General features: G+C 35.6%; 1 protein-coding gene across 1 annotated transcript in view; it reads left to right on the plus strand.

Moving 5' to 3' along the window:
- Nucleotides 1-17,339, plus strand: part of LOC139724766 (uncharacterized) — a 59,404-nt gene extending 42,065 nt beyond the window's left edge. The window contains exons 6-8 of the mRNA XM_071635883.1: nucleotides 13,562-13,625; nucleotides 14,924-15,156; nucleotides 17,328-17,339. Of these exons, the coding sequence (XP_071491984.1) occupies nucleotides 13,562-13,625; nucleotides 14,924-15,156; nucleotides 17,328-17,339 (309 nt within the window). The remainder of the gene's footprint in view (nucleotides 1-13,561; nucleotides 13,626-14,923; nucleotides 15,157-17,327) is intronic.
- Nucleotides 17,340-18,598: the final 1,259 nt, after the last annotated feature.

The raw sequence follows: 18,598 nt of genomic DNA on the forward strand, positions 1-18,598 counted from the left end.
AGATGACAAATAATAATGGAAAGAGAGGTGACAAAAAATACCCTTGCTTATATTGTCAAACCATGCAGTCCCAAATTCAGAGACATTTACGAGATGCACATGGACGAGAAGATGAAGTAGCTGCAATACAGTATGAAAGAGACAGAAAAGAAAAGAAAAAGAAAATGACTCTTCTAAGGAATAAAGGCACACACAGGCATAATTGCACAGTGTTGCGAAACGGTGAAGGGACATTTCATGTAGTTTATAGGCCAGCACATCCAACTTCAGTAGCAGATTACGAGCCTTGTGAACATTGCTGGGGCTATTATGTGAGAAGCGATTTGTGGAGACACGATTGCCCTCTGAAACCATCTCACCAAAAGAAGAAGCATGAAAGGCCAGCAAAAACATGCAAACTACTCTTACCACCTCCAATGGGTGTATCGCCTGGATTAAATAAAGTGCTACTGACAATGAAGAATGATAAGATCTCTACGATTGCTATTAAAGAGCGACAATCTAATACAGAGATGGCTGAAAGGCAGTATCGTGTTTGTGGACATGATAAAGACAAACTGTCAGACACAAGAAACAAAATGAGGGAGTCCAGACGCCTTCTTTCTAAGCTTCTGAAGGTGACAGACAACAAGAATGCTCATAAGTGAATTCATTCACCCGAGGAAGTTTAGGACCGTGGTAGCAGCAGTGAAGTAGGTGGCTGGGTACGATGAAGAGACACATCAATACAAAATACCATCCCTAGCATTGAAATTAGGACACACTTTGCAGAAAATGGCCAAAGTACAAGGCAAGGGATCCGGAAGTGGAGATGACAATAATAATGTACCACAATGCGAAGAAATTCAGTGAGTGTTGCACAAGTGATTGGCCAAACTTCATTTCGTCCAGTGCCCTCAGAACTCTGCATGAACAGAAAAGGAATCGCATTGAACTTCTCCCTCTCACAGAAGATGTTGTTCATCTTACTAACTTCTTGAAGGAAAGGGGAAGAAGAAGATACCAGCGATTCAGAAGCATGGAATGACTTCAATGAAATAACTCTAACCCAAATTACCATGTTCAATAGAAGAAGGACTAGAAAAATGTCCAAGATAAAGCTTAGTGACTACAAGAAATTAGATGGATTACCAGATTCAACTGTTATCAAGTCCCTTTCCCAACTCAAAAAGGAACTGTGCAAGAAGTTGTTTCGGGTCGAGCTTGTTGGGAGAAGAGGCAGATCGGTCCCTGCCCTACTAACATCAGAGATGGAGGAATGGATTTCTGCTCTAGTTGATAACCGACATCAAGCAGGAGTCAACCCAGAAAATGAGTACTTGTTTGCTCGATCTCATAATATGTCACTGGGGCACATTCGAGCTAGTGACTGTCTACGCACGTTTAGCTCTCTGAGTGAGGTCAAGCATCCAGATACAATCACAGGAACACTACATAATCAGGTTTGACTGACATCAATGACATTTCACTGAGATATATTTGTATCAGTGAGTCACATGTTTTAATTTTGACCCCTGATTTGCCCAATTGTACATAGTTCAACGTTTTCACCCATAAATATATGGTCGATTCCAGTGAAAAGTGTACAAAACACACATTTGAAGGACAAATTTCAAAGTGGTTCAAAACCTTTTATCTTTTACACATGCAAAATACATAGTTTCAACTTTTCAAAACCCAAATTGCAATCACTAATCGATCTAATTGACCATGTACTGAGGGGATGAACTTTAATAGAATAACACATTTGCATGTTACCTACAAATACAAGGTAATTATGTTACAATTACACAAATTTCAATGATGGTATAATACATTTTCTTAGAGTAAAGATTGTAAATGAACTACAAGGCCCTATAGTGATTCTATGGAGTCGCTATTTTCACATATAGTCCTATTTTAGGTTGGCTTCCCACGTTTTAGATTCAATTGACCTTTTTTTTTTTCAATTAGACAACTTTAAACATGACATTGCTTCAGTTAGTATAGTTTCACGATCTGGCCCTTGCAAATGTTGGTTTTCATGCAATCAAAAGAGGATGAAGTACCAGTTTTAGCAAGCTATGAATTTGTGACATGTATCTTAAATATTTCATCTGACGGACATTTGAAAAAAGTATTCGTAGGTAACTGTGATAGGTAACAAAATAATAACTAAGCAGCATGATCTGATGATATACTTCGCTGATCAAGTCACTCTGTAAATGCGCTTGATATCAACTAGTGAAATGTTTTTCCGTCTTATTTTCAAGCTGTAAAAACTCCTGTGATAAAAGAACATCCATCGTTATTCTGTCATTTTCTCATACCGTTGGTATACCTAGTAATATAACATTCAACAAAGTACAAAACATGTGAATATACATTGCATCAATCAAAATAGGCTTTATAACCACAATAGTAGCAATTAATCATGATCATTATAAAGATTGATCATGGCTTCTGAAGATAGAATTCGCCAATACTTTAGCATTGTACAAACGTATTCGTAGGTAATGCTTTGTTTTCTATCATTTCTTTATTTATGTTTTCGTGCTGAAAAATCTATCTAACATTTTAAAGAACATGTAATATGATTATCCATCGTAATTTCAAACAGTATAAACTCTATGTAACTGAACCCTGTTCAGTCTTTTCTCCATGATGATGTGTTTATTTGGTTTATATCGTCGCGGCCATTACGAACCAACGAAACCAACGAAAAAATGGCTTTTGGGAAAATGGTGTTTGAAAAAAAAATGCAATTTTGCAACAAAGAATCTCCTTATTTGCCGTTGTCAAGTTGAACCAATTTTAGCAGAGTGACAATATTTTTAGTAAATACTGTAGTTTTTGACCTATACAGCTTACCATGAGCTGTTATATATTTCAAATTATATTAAGCGCTAAAATTGTTTGCCCATTCGTAACATCCTTCCGTTTTGTGTAATCCCATTGAACTGTGTGTTAAAGCATAAATTGTTCGTCAGTTCGTAAAACAGGCACCTTCAATAATCGCGCATATACAGTGTACCTTCTCTCTAAATTTCTAGGATTTATTTTTAAGTCCTAAGGATTTATTTCTTTAAGTCCTAGCGGACTGTAAATACGGACAAAACCTTAGGACTTAAAAGTAAGTCTTAGCTAGGATTTAAAAATTTAAGTCTATGTTCGACTTAAATTTCAAGTCTATAGGATTTATTTTTTAAGTCTTATTAGATTACATTTAAATCTTTCTTAGACTTGTTTTTAGAATAAATCCAGCTTGGATTTAAACGACGAAAGACTTATTTTAAGCGACGAAAGACTTATTTTAAGCCTTCCTTGGATTTATTTCAAATAAATCCATCATGGATTTAAACTCAGACTACTGAAAATGACAGCCAATTGATGCACTTTCTTCACATGTAAAGGTCTATTTATTTTAACAAAATCAAACTGATGCATTTTTCACAAACATCAATAAGTTACAAAATATACAGATGATTGTCATACACATGTAGGCTCCAGAAAAAATGAAATACGACATGATGAAAACAGAGCATATTTTGCAATAGTCTCAGATGGTCACATCTTCACATTCATGTTACTGATGCTTCTTTCACTGTGTTCTGTAAACAAGTTACTAGACGACTGGAACCTTCATTGCCAAATAGATTACTTTTTTCACTTTTTTTTTTAAATCTTGCAAGATGACTCCATACGACTCGATTCACTTTCATTTTATGTATTTCTTTCCCTGGTGAGCATCGTGAAGTCTTAAGATGGAAACTATGAACAAATATAAGATTATATATGAATTCTAATAACTTAAATTTTAGAAATGATGCTGTGTAATAAACAATACAGCCTCCATTAAGTTGACGTTTAGATTTACACGCTTTGTACGTCCCATGCATGCAATTTAAAGAATTATTTGATTTTTTGGAATGATGCATAGTATAAATTTAATCAAGAGGGAAGTAAAGGCCAAAATTAGTGTAATCAAATTAGAAAAGAGAAGAAATTTCCCTACACAGAATGGTGTAAAGACTATGAAAATCAGCTACGAAATAAGGAAGATATGCCTCTTTTCAATTTCACACATTTCCAGAAAACAGATCTTGTCCAGTCTTTATGAACGTCCAAATGAGGGAATTGATGTCATTCCTTCAAAATATTTTTACACTTTTCACCTGCATGTATTTGCATATTCATACGGACTAGTCAAGAAATGTTTTCTGAAAACGTGTTACATTTCCTTATTTCTTACCAGACTTCCCTAATTTTTCCACTATTCCGTAGGGAAAATTTACAATTGAATCCAAACTGTATTACATACAACAGTAGGGAGCAAGATCTATGTAAACTCTGAAGTAAATTCACCTTAAAACATTAAGAAGCTCAAATAACAATTAAATTCTAAAATTACTTCTAAAATTCCTTGAATATCGATTGTCTGAAATGGATTTACATAAGTACATTTCCATACTGCATTTTGGTAGACAAAATGTTTGACAAAAGAATATACAAATTCCTGCTTAATCTATTTAAGAATCCATCTCAACTGATGACAGGGAACCATCTCAAGAGACTGTTCAAGTGAGATGGACCACTAGTTTCTTAATTACTTTGATGTCATATCTCGTAACAAAGCACTATGTTGAAGTGATGCAATCTGAATTTTTAACTAGAATTATCACTCATTGTGATTAATATACCCCCACCCACAATTGAGGGAATTAGCTCAACCAGGATCATTTTTTCTTACTTTTTAATAAAGAAAAAAATTACCATGGCAATGCACTGTTCCACCTCTCAAATCAAGTGCTCAAAAACTGAGTGAGCAAGATAAATAAACTGACGATTTCTATGGTTTTTACTAAAAATTGTGTAACCATGGCAACACAATGTTGGACATTAAGAAAAAATTGAAGTTTGCACAACTATAGGCCCTACAAGTATATCATAGCCGTCATATGTGCCAAATTTCAAGCTAAATGCTAAAAGGGTGAGGGGTTTAGTTGAATTCACATTAGTGTATCATTTTCATGCAAAATATACTGTTACCATGGCAACACGTTTTCCACACTGACAAAAGATTTTTTGCACATCTAGGTAATGTAGAGGTAACATGTGCCAAATTTGAAGCCAAAATGCTCTAAACAGAGACAGGAGAATCGAAATGTTTGTATGATTTTCATTGAAAATGCACCGTTACCATGGCAACACATTGTTTAACAATGATGAAATATGAAGTTTGCATATTTCTGAACTACAATGGTTGCATGTGCCAAATTTAAAGCCAAATGCTCAAAGACTGAGGGAGTTACCTGAATCCAAAATGTTTTTGTATGATTTTCATTCAAACTATGTTGTTACCATGGCAACACAATGATCAACAATGACGAAAGGTTAAGTTTGCACATGTACGTACCATAGTGGTCAGGTGTGCCAAATTTCAAGCTAAATGCTCAAAGACTGAGGTTGTTACATGAATCCACAATATCTTTGTATGCATTTTAGTGAAAAGATGCTGTTACCATGGCAATGCATTGTTCACCATTGATGAAAGATTAAGTTTGCACATCTATATGCTAAAGTTGTTGCATGTGCCAAATGTCAAGCCAATTACTCAAAGAGGGAGTTAACTGAATCCACAATATTTTTTGTATGATTTTCATTCAAAATATGCCGTTACCATGGCAACACATTGATCGACACTTACGAAAGAATACGTTTACACATCTACATACCACAGTGGTCTTTTGTGCCAAATTTCAAGCTAAATGCTCGAAGACTAAAGGAAGTTAGCTGAATCCACAATATTTTTGTATGTTTTTTGGTTTAAAAAAAGCTGTTACCATGGCAACGCATTGCTCACCACATTGTTTCCATATCTATATACCATAGTGGTCATGTGTGCCAAATTTCAAGTCAAATGCTCTAAATTTGTTTAAGGTGCCCATCTGCGCTGAATCTATCCTTCCTCGTGGGTTCAAGCACATACTTTGGCTGGAAAAACAAAGTTTATTTCTTTATAAATAGAGAGTTTCATATTAAAGTGTTTAGCCACAACGTCATAATGAAAATAGCAACAAATCAGCGCTCAATAAATGTGATGGACAATGGCTCAACAACACTGTGGGAGTGATGAAAATTAGGTAATCGTTGAATAATTACAAAAGTGTTCAGGGGAACTTAAACTTTCTTCTTTCAATTTAAATCAATGCGGATCTGGCATTACTTTTTTTTTTCATCATCAACCAGACATAATATACAGAAAACAAGCCAAAGATGAACAATAAATAAATTGAAACTGGACATGTATAAAAACTTGAAATATTGTTGAAATGTTCACGTAGCAATGCAAATGCAAAAGTGAGGCACACACATACATGATAGCACCTCTAAAGGAAACATTGCGGCATTAACTTTCCTTATTGTGTTATTTTCATTTAAAAATGCACACACAAAAAAAAAATTACAAGGAAACTTTACCACAACCAGGGCATGACAGACATGCTTCTTGTGTGCATGGATTTGTAGCTCAATATAAATGGAAAAGTGAGGCACACATAACATAACTCAATATCCATGAGTCAAACATTATGCATGATAGTATCTTCAAAGGAAACATTGCAGCATTTTACCTGTGTTACTTTGATTTAAGAATTCACTGAAAATTAAGAAAACTTTAAGAAATATTGTTGAAATGTTCACGTAGCAATGCAAATGCAAAAGTGAGGCACACACATACATGATAGCACCTCTAAAGGAAACATTGCGGCATTAACTTTCCTTATTGTGTTATTTTCATTTAAAAATGCACACAAAAAAAAATTACAGGGAAACTTTACTACAACCAGGGCAAGTCAGATATGCTTCTTGTGTGCATGGGTTTGTGGCACAATGTCGGAAAATCTTACTAGCATCATACACTGACGTGTTCTTGAAGTTCGTGGCTAATGCCCAGAACGAAGCCCTCACTTGGGATTGTAGCAGTGACATGAATATGCCGCCACAAAATCAAAGAATGCTTCAAGCACCCAAGCATATTTGACGATGAAGACACAGTGGGCTTTAAAGAGTCTGTGAAATTCTTGCTTCCGGTCATCTCCAGCCTGGACTTAGTATGGTCTTGTCCAGGATGAGAAAATACTTGATGTACGTCTAGTCACTCCCTTATCTGACTAAGCAGGGCTGGCTGAAGGTGGCATCTTTCATCACTGAACTTCGCGCTTCTCGCTCGTGATGTATACGTTTCGCGCAGATCAACTTGGCGTTTCCCGTTTGCTAGGGCTTTCAGGTGGGAGAATCTCCAGATCAGAAGATGCTTGGGGCTGGGGTTGGAGTGTCTGCATCAGCAATGCCATGAACATTGGTTCCTACCTGAAAAGAGATTAAACATGTATAGCACTACTGATATTTCGAACTAAATTTCACTTGAATCGTTTGAGCAAATGACAAAGGCTACAATTATTATCAATAAACTTTGCTTAACATAGAGGGAAGTTAAGTTCTCAGTGAGAGGGCACTCTGGAGGGAAAAAATATTAAAATATAATTTTACATATTGATCTTAAATACAATGTACTAATAACATATTCATCACATAACTTTTAGTTTGTGATGTACAAGTAAATATTTCTGATATATTTCGGAACATATTATTTTAAAACATTTTGTCTCATCTGGTAAACCTCAAAGCCTTGAAAAAAATTCCCAGAAATCAGATTACTTTTTGCCATCATCGGGGTGGGGCCTACTTGATATTTACATGTTCCAGACTCATAAGATATTTGATGTACATATTATTACAAATCAATAGAAGTCAGCATGCATTTTTAATCCGTAATTTAATGAATTTAAAAGAAAACTGTCAAAACACGGTAGATACCCCTACACAATACTCATTGCTGAATGTTCTAAAGTTTGTTTGAGAAGAATCGCTTCAAAAACACTGATATATCAGAGAAGAAAACTTTGCATTTCTCACGACAGCATGAGAAATTCAGATTTTTAAATTCCACCTGTTACTGAGTACATGCAGATTCTACACGAGTCTTGCTTTGTAAGATACGAAGCTCAAATATTCTTCTCTAAACATGAGCTGGTACTTAAAAGCCCAATGAATCATGCATATTGATAATTCTCAAAATTGGAAGCTCAATGATTTGATCATAAACTGATTTCAAGTCTATAAACATTAAGCATATACGGTACTTACAGGCACATAGTCATTCTGCACCAGGTACTGCTGGGCATCCCTCGGGAGCATGAGAGGTCCTCTCCCTTTCTTCTACATGGGGATGTTGGGTCTGTGTGCAAGTAGTGACATTCCACAAAATTCCTATAGAATGGAACACAACACAATTTTTTTTTCAACTTTAAGTATTTCACCCATTCTCTTTAACATATTAGATATGACGTATTGTATCAGCTCTGACAATCCCTAACATTCAGTTTTCGACTTATTATCAATATCAGTCTATGAAGAGCAAACTCGTACACATTCACTTTCCTGAAAGGTGTAATAGCAATGAAGCATAAACAAATGAGTAAGTTTTACTCTTACACTTTGGACAGAAATTGTTCCAGTAATTATAATCAATGCCACAAGATCTATGAGGATTGGCGGAAGGACTTACTGTCTCCATCCATGTCTTCACATCTTCTTACGATGTCTTCCAACTAAGGGTGGTTTCGCTTGGCAAGTGCAAGATTCTATTGACGTAAAATGGCCCCCATCTGTTCACCATCTCCTGCACTTTTCTCGGTACAACTGGGCAAAGTCCGTATTGATCTGAAAATAAACACAAAAACTGTGAAATATCAGTGATAAGGAAGTGGAAAATGAAAAACAGAAACGCTTGACAAAAAAAAAAAGGAAGAAAACAAATATGCTTCGGGGGTATAAACGGTCGCCATAGCCACATTTCTAGATTTTTATGTAATTAATTATTTCTTATTGGTCTCGAGGGTTGTATTTCATGCTGGAGGAAAAAATGAGACCGATATCTCTGATTTTTGTTTCAGATGTTATCGTTAAAATCAATTTTTAGAAATACCAGGGATGTCTTGCATATCTAAACACCAAGAAGGGATAGTCCTGACAGAGTAATCCTTGGAGTACAAATTATACAAATAACAGGTAATTTGCATTCCCATTATCTTAAAAAAATATTAAAAGTAAAAAATAAAAAAAGGCCTCATATATTGTAAAACTTCACTACATTCTCTCACTGGTGTATGTGATGCTTAATGCATACATCTCAGCCAGAAGTGTAGATCTGTAGAATTTTTAAGTCTAGATTTTTCTACTCAAACACAGATCACCACATTGATTATGCTACAAAGAGAAAGACTGGAGTAGAATACCTTTATCCAGGTGCGAAATCTTGTTCCATTGTACGAGTTAATCCCATACATTATTTGTTTCATACAACGCCTTCAACAATATAGAACACTAACAGACTTACTAGTTCAAGAAAGAGTCTTGAATTCAGTGCAGAAATGGCAACCATAACTTGGCATAAGGCCTAGGTGTCCAGGCCTACTACTGAGTGGTAGTAATAATAGTAGAAGTATTTTCATGGAATGCAAATCAGTAGCACATTCACATTACATACACATGTACGCAGCCGAGTGCAAGTAGCATTGAAGTTGATTATTCCAGTAAAATGAGTGACATGATGCACGCTTGATAGTAAGAGTGTTGAGTGCACACGCCTAAGGTAATTGTTTATTGTGACATCAGACTCAGTAGACCTAGTCATGCAATGGAACAGAAACTGTTTATTAATTGTAGACCCCCTATTTTGATATGGGAGTCAATAGAAATTGGTGATGTCAGCCAATATGGCCCATGCGATAGAAGTTTTTACAGTTCAGAGCTTGACGCTACTGTACTGGCATTGCAACATTGGCGCCCTAAACCCTGGGGCGCTCATCACACAGGGGGCTTCGTGTTTGGGCTGGTCGCAGTTCTATTGTAACGCCCATAGGGTCTACGTACTATTGGTGGCCTAAACCAGGGAGCACCTCCCTGCCTAAACACAACGTTAAAAATAAAACCCATCTAACAGCATATGCCCTACATTTTATCACAGCATAGTGGGGCATGATAAGGCCTAGAACTGTGCCTTTCTATGTAGAAATTGACAAATTAAAACTTACAAGAGTGTAGGAAGGGGTGAACTGACACTGACTTGTTACTGTTACTCAGTGTTAGACGACAGTTAACCGTTAGGCCTACGCTACAGTAGCCTGTTATGCCCATAGCTTTACCTTTCAGTCAAGACACCAACATCGTAAATCATTAGGTAGAATGGGCGCTTTATAAGAGTCCCTGTATTATTACACTTGTACTTGCAGTTTCACCGAAATAGAGCCCCCACATTACTAGTATAACGTTAGCCTACATGTAACTTGTTACAATGTTTGGATAGACACATAGAATAGCCATGAACAGCTAACGTTAGCACTGGCGCTTCAGGGATGGACAGCGCTGTATACAGCGGCAAGGCTCAAACTCGCCAAAAATGTAGGGCGGTTAGTGCACATCTTAACATTTTTTATCCATGGTTACTGAGTCCCAGAGTTATCAAACACATTCTTAAGCATTCATACAGTAATATGCTCACCTTTAAGCAACTTGGTCAAGCTTCCGTCAGATCATGCCCTCAAAAAACTCCGGCCTGCATGACTTCTGCCTTCAAGACCAACTGAACTGTTCGAGTCAATAGCGTTACGTACAAGTACTATAGTACATGCACAATGTACATATTGTGCACTGAATGTGTGTGTATGACTACGCTATCTAGCATCGCATGAAGCAAAGTGACGGCCAGCGCCAATTCCGGTTTTAGGCGGTTCAAGATAGCGCATGACGTCATTTACAAGTCATCTGATTGGCTGAAAGTTTAAGTCCTTGTTAGATTTAGATTGCGAACAGCTTCGACACTCAACTTTTAATCGAAGCCACCTAAAATAAGTCTTAAAGACTTAAAATATTTTAAGTCGTAAGAAAGATTTAAAATTTAAGTCCTAGAAATTAAGAGAGTTTATGTACTGTTTGTTGTGCGGCGAACAGCATTGTTTGACAGTTCGTAAAATCCACAACACTTTGCGCACTCAGTGCACGCGTTGATTTGCACAGGTAATGCATGTGCTTTACAAACCGTCGAACAATTTTGTCATAAGTCTTGGAAGAAAGGATGTTTTTAAACCCAAATAATTTAAAAAGTAACCATTTTACATCTCTGAAATATTAGGAAATGATAATTAAGAATAATATTATGTATTTGAAACCTCAAAATTCAAAATTTGACCCTGAAACGACTGTTTGGCGGTTCATAATGGCCACAACGAATTATGTGGGTGTACATGTCCATTACTTTTAGCAAAGAACAAAATATAATAGCTAACTTGACACTGTACCAGTCAAAATTTATTTGAAACAACAATTATATCAATCAAACATGATCCCTCTAAAGTTTATTATGGATCCAGTATTAAAATCGCTAATGCATTGCATAATTTTAATAAAAAAAAAAAAAAAAAAAAAACTTATTCATGAATAGCACATTCTTTCTTTAGTTTCTTTTATGTTTTCATTTTTGGATGAGTCTGAAAGGATTATAATTTTAATAGGTGAGTTCCATTTATACACAATGAAGTTTTATGCGTTCTATTTTTTTCCTTCATAATTTCATAGGAAGTTCACAAGCAAGCACTCTTACTCAGTTATGAACTTTAAGACAACTTTTGGCAGTTTGGAGAATTGATTTGACCAAGAAAACCATTGTTTATTTAAGCGTTCTTGGCATGGTCTACTTTGAATTTTGCGTATGGTTTGTGGACCATTTCTAACTCACTTGGGCGAATGTTAAGCAAAACACCTTTGTTGTCTTTCTGTGGTTCTTTGACTTTGAGGAGGATGTTTTTGCGATCAATTGTTCCTACATCGCTCTGTCTTCACTTCCACTTTGATCGCACGGGCGTCATGAATGACAGAATGTAGTCACCATCTTCATCAAGCCCAACGATCTTGGCTATGTACCATCTCTTACCATGTACGGCAACTACATGGTCATCCTTACCTAGATTAGGTACATCTGTCACATCACTTTCTGGTTTGACATCTTCTTTTCCATCTTCTAGAGTGACACTGTCGATTTTCACGCTGACGTTAGGTACATTAGAAGTAAAAAGATACTTACACAAACACAAATCAGCTGTGCCTAACTCCAACATTCGTACAGTATGGCATGCGTGTTCAATTCTGCCGCGTTTTGAAAGTCTCAAAAGAGGACAGCACCTGTATTTGTATTTGTAGATAACATGTTGCTTGGTAAGAATTGCCTACGAATACAGCATTTAATGCTGAAAATTTCCGGAAACATAAAGTTCTTCATTCTGAAATGTTGGTGACAGTAACAATAGCTATTTCTCCCTTTATCAATACAAAAATACTTCACTAATATACTAATCTGTTGACAATTCAGTGTTTGATAAAATTATTCATAGATATTCGGACGTTTTCAGGTGTCGACATTTGTATGAAATTTACTAAACAAACCATGTGAATTATGACAATGCATTTTTCATGTGAACATATTAGGCAATGCGTAAAGCACAAATACATCCAAATATAACAACATCATGACATTCAGAGAGGTTAATTTGAATTGACATTCGTAGGTAAAGCTCAAATTTACCATCAGGAAAAAAGTTATTAAAAATCGGAGGATTACCGAATAAAAGTGAGATTATCTGAAAATAATCTTCACATTAGCGACAATCCTATGGGCATTTTAGATATTGCTTAAACCCAGTATTGATTTCCCATTAAAACAGAATTTGGAATTGCTTTAAGGATTTTTCATAAAAAACATCAAATTTTGGCGGTTGGTTGCTCATAAAAACTAAAACATTGCAGGAAAGTCCATCAGATTATATATGGCTCGAAAGGTCTCATCGCTGTGCATATGTGTAATACAAAACTTATTCAAATTAAGCATTTAATTTTTTATGAAAGGGTTGGACATGATTTGTACACTTTTCAATGGAATCGACCATATATAAATTATAATATATATCGTTCTTTAAGCTTCTTTATATTCATGTAGAACACACCTACACAGAGCTACCCTCAAATAGATCTTTGGTAAGCTAAAAAGTACTACTTAGTACTGTACTGCCTTCATTTAGGAATGATTATAGGTGAATGAGCTTAAATGGAAAGGAAAGCATTATGATTTATATGATATATTTAACCCTAAATGGAACATAACACAGGGCTGCACATTACCCCATTTGCTTGTTGTTTTTTTTTTCCCTACTGATCCAACTTGTCTGTCTGACCAGTAGGTACCTTTACCCAGTTTTGTATGTTCCATTATCTACTTGCCCATTTCTGAAGAAGCTACTGGTCCCACAGTGATTTTTACAGGTCCTGGACTGTCGGACCAATGCCAGTGTGCAGCGCTGCATAACATCATGCGCATGCTGTCCAGACTGGTTTGTACTGTAGACACATATACAGTTTTCATTTGTCTTTTAAAAGTTTGTTTACTTGTGTGTTTGATTCTTGTATTCAGGAAGGTCAAGACGTTATTGCATTGCTCGGACAGCAGAGCCATCAGGAAGGAGAAATAAGGACAGGTATGTGTATAATTGTGATTGTGCATCACAAAACCAACAAACAGTTGCACCACCTGATTTCAAGTCAGGACTCAAAAAAGGTGAAACGGTTCAACCAACTCAATCTTGAGTTTTTCATATTTTCTGAAAGAGCTATCCTTCTCCATTATTTTTCTGTTTGATTCCAAACATTGTAAATGGGAAGTGTGTTTTCAGCAGCTTTTTGTATATATATATATATATATATACATGTATATATATATATATACAGTATATAAGATATATTTATTTGTAACAAACAGTAGCGAGATCAAGCATGTCTTTGAGGCTCCTTTTCATTTCTTGACGATCCTTTACGCAGTACTCTCTCCTTTCAACTTTAACTTTAATAACTTTTACTGTTAGCATCAATCATGGCCAGAATGTTGTAATGAAGCATATTTAATTTGAGCTTAATCTGATAATTCCTTCATTGTTGTTACTCTTGTGGCTTACACTGTGTCTTTCTTCCCATTCATCGCACAGCTAGCATGATTTGGTGAAGATAAAACACTTGAATATAGTCACTGTACTTCACAGCCTCTTTTCTCAGTTCACACTTTTCCAGAGTGTGTGTTTTCTTTCAGTATTTCGATAGCTTAGGAGCATTCATTTGCATTAAGCTGTAAATCATTTTAAAGCTTTGAGTCTGCTTTTTCATAATCTGCCCTTAACCAAATATCCATGTCTGGCAACTTTTTGTTGGTTTTGTGATGCAGAGTCACAATTGTAGTCAGGCACAAACAAGCTAGCAAACGCATGCTGAACACTTCTTTTGACACAACACATTCATTTTATGAACCTTGACGTGACCACATTTGGGTTCATCAGTTGTCAATGTCTCAGATTGGAAATAAGACTTAGAATTTTCAAGAGATTTCCTGAAGGGAAGTGCTAATATTAATGGTATAATGACATAGGTCAGCAATGAAATTACACAGGGTCGGCATATGAGGGTGAATGTTAAAAACAACCTTTACACATAATAACACACACAATGGCTAAGATAGAGTGAGAATAATACCTGTAGTTCTACCTATTTTTACTGTTTATATAAACTTGTTGAATTTTCATGGGAGTGAGTTTTAAGTGGAAAAAGGTGTAAGATACTATTAGTTCCTAAGTATGACAATCATTTTCAAATCAGTGCCAACAGAAATTGCTTGCATTACACTCAAGTTACAGTAGCTTTTCATCAATAAAAAAGTACAGACAGAACATCTACATGTATATTACCCATCTTAGCCCTTATTAGATTATGCCTTTACTCCTGTTTACAGAAACCAAAAGTGACAGCTCTAGTAGATATGATGTAGAGATTGAAGTGGACACCCCTGTCAAAAATGAGGCTGGGGGAAGCCAGGACAAAGAAGAATCTGAGGAGGAGAAAGATGAAGATTGCAAAGAGGAGAACGAAGATGAGGAGGACGAAGACTGGCTTGAAGATGAGGATAGTGAAGAGGATGAAGAAGAAGATGGGGACAGAAACAAAGCTGATGATGGTGAATATGAGGTGAGTACAATGCTACACTTTTTCAGAACTAGTTGGCCCTACTGATTGCAAAGATAATCATAGATTAGTGAATATTTTTAGGAAAAGGTTATCAAACAAGAAGATTTAGGAATTTTATGAATATCTGCAAGTGGAGATCAATCAAGATTATAAGAGTGTGAAGTTGGCAACTAGGGTAATGTGACTGATATTATGTCTTTGCCAAATTTCAGCTGATTTTGCTAAGAAAGAAATAATGCTAAAATGCAACTGATAGAAAATATTGCCATTCATTAATGTCTGGTGATCAGGAGGTGGCAAGTTCGTACCCTGCCCAATTATAGTATGCACATGATTTTATCATGACTACCACCAAAAAAAAAAACAAACACACACACAAAAACACTGTTTAATTTGGTGCTTATTTACTGTAAAGCAAAGAACTTTAACGGCGTGAAATTTCCACCAACAGCATTTTTTTTTGATATAGCACAAAACGTTTATGAATTGCCACTGACATTCGATTCATATGGCGTAGATAAGAACTCTTGTGTGCATTCTGAATTTAGACATCTTGGCTCTTGCAAAATTTGCCAACTTTAAGTGCATATGAAAATTTCTGGTGTCACATGTGGATGTAGGGTAATTTGTCAATCAGTTTCAATAAAAACAATTAGGAGAAATGATCTTGAGTGTGTGTGTTTGTGTTTGGTAGAGCCCAACCTATTATGCACATTAATGCTTGTAATTTAATGTGAAGTACATCCATTATATCTGTGGGTAAAGATGATTTAGAGAAATTTGCAACATGATGGGTGTATACAATACAGAATCACTTTATTAAAAGTTCTGTAATCTATAACCTGTGATGGACATCATTGTTACCAATTTTGTATTGTTTTATAGCAATCATGGCCTGCAAATAAGATGGTACAATTGTATTCATCTCAATGTCCTTGTGTGTCAATTCCACTGGTGATAAGTAGAGTATTAGTGTAATGACCGTTAGCTTTCTGCTCCCCCCCCCCAAAAAAAAAAAAGACTCCATTTTCACTTTTTTTTTGTTTACCTTTAGGATTGTCATTGCTAACATTTGTGCAGCAGAAAATAATTAAACTGACTTTCCTTTTGCACAGAACCAAGATGACAACATGGATGAAACTCTGCCTCTTATCAAAATGAGCAGTAAGTATATTCATTACAATGAGTTCACTCTTCCTCTTGTCTGTGGTATTGCCTATTTGATGAAGAAATAGGAATTTTATACAACAGAAGATTTGCATCAAACACCCTAGTTCAATTCAATTAGATTACTTTGATAATTGTCCATTCTTCTTATGCATCATGCATTATCCAGAAATATCTGTGTACATGTACCTTGTATTGTATCTTAACCCTTACTGTACTGGGCTATTTGGCTCCATAAAAATACTGGGGGGGGGGGGGGCTGGGAGGCCCCCCCAATTGATCTCGGAAACGCAATGTCCGATGAACTTGAAAATTTGCATGCTGATAGATCTTCGCGTGCTGAATCTGATGCTGTAATTTATTTCAATCAATTATGCAATTTTTGCATAATTAGCTAATTAATTATTCATAATGCATATTTTATGCATTTAGGGGATATTTTCATAATTTCAGCCTAAACAAGTACAAAATTACATGAAAACTCTGTAATAATGAAGAATAATGTTTCCCAAATGTGAAATCAATTCTTATCTATTTTTAAGAGTACAGCAGATTTGCATTTATGCAAATTTACTACTTATGAATTTTTTGCATACTTTTGAAATGTATGACGTACTAAAATGAAACAAGTAAAATTATCCTTTTACAGAACCCATGGGCAAAACCATTCTTTTCAGTTGTATTCTATTGTCCCTGATATTGTAAACTTGAAGTATAATTTATGCAAATTTATATTAATTTTTGATTTTTTAAATAAAAATGAGCTTATATGTGATTTTGCATGCAAAATATAAGCAAAATCAATGAATACAAAAAGTATAGAAATGTGAGAAAAATCAAACAAGTTATTTGCCATACTCATAAAACATTTTTGAAGTTAACTTTACAAAATCATGTTTTTTGTCTCAAAAAGTGAAAATATCAGTTATTCTTTTGTTTTTCCAATGTCTTTTTTCTTTTGTTTTTACTGTTTACATTTGTTATGTATTTTATTGTTTTCTAAGAGTGCCCAGTAAATCATGTGGAAGGATAAGAGTTATTTTAATCATCTATGTGGATAAAAACTCAATTTCCCCCTCAGAGAGAGGAAAAAAACGAGAAAAAAAAAACAACTTTGTTGTTATGTTTTGTATTGTTTTTATTTCTTATGTTTTCTATTGTTTTATATTCCTTATGTATATCATTGTTTCTAAACTTTGCCCAATTTATTTCAGAACAATATAGAAGCATGAACCAAGTGAAAAACCAATTCCTGAGCAAAATTTATAAAGTAATGCAAGCCATTGTCTATTGACAGTAAACTGTACACAAATATAATATTATGCAGCGATTAGCCATTTTAATGACATGCGCATACTAATTGGCCCATAACACCCCCTAGGTAGGTCCGATATGGACAAATGTGGTGTCAAAATGTGCGCAAGACTTCAGGGGAAAAAGTCATGAAGCGAGAATCCGAAATTCAGCCCCCCCCCCCCCCCCCAGTGCAGTTAGGGTTAAGATATATCTTCAGTGGGAAAAAAAAAGATCGTCATTTGAGATTTTGCATATCACTGACAACTTTTCCTCAGCACCACTCATCATCTGGCATGCAAGTTAGGTTTGTTGTCCAGTGAGCGTAAACATAAACTTCATTAAAGTTCCTATTTGAAGGGAATAAATGTTCGTAAAATTCGTTTGTAGATGAAATATATGTTGGTAATTGACCAATAATGCAAAAAGTTTGGCTCAAATCCCCGCAAGCATCTAGATATCCGCTATTTGCAAGTCCCAAACATCCCCCTCGAAAACCAGCCACAGTACGGGACTCCAAAAGTTGTGACGTCACGCCAGGGTAGTTAGAGCCACGGGCCCCGGATGCTCTGTAGAAAAGCATTTGGCATCGGGAAAGAATTTCTGTCAATTTTTTTTCAAAGTCTGAAATCTCTGCTATTTATACTTTTGACACCAACTCTTTACTGTTTGTCTACACTTAATAGTATTATCATGAACTGCTTCTTCTCAAACAATTATTTTGTATTACTATGATCTGCAACAAGCCCAAATTTCACACAATTATCACAATTTTCTCCTCATAGTTTTGGTGCGAAAGTAGATCCGGTCGGCCGTCGGTCGGTATGACGTATCACCTCGCAGCTCGTATCGTATGCATTGTACGTACGTACGTGAGGTTCACATTTGTATCATCGTAACTTTTTCATAGCGGTTCGTTTCGAAATTTCGCGTCGATCAATTTTGAGCTTTCACTCCTTCCGAAAATGGCCGAGAACAGTGA

The sequence above is a fragment of the Diadema antillarum genome, unplaced genomic scaffold (genome assembly GCF_040938485.1).
Source record: "Diadema antillarum isolate AM-2024a unplaced genomic scaffold, OU_Dant_1.0 scf00000227, whole genome shotgun sequence".
NCBI classification, from domain to species: Eukaryota; Metazoa; Echinodermata; class Echinoidea; order Diadematoida; family Diadematidae; genus Diadema; species Diadema antillarum.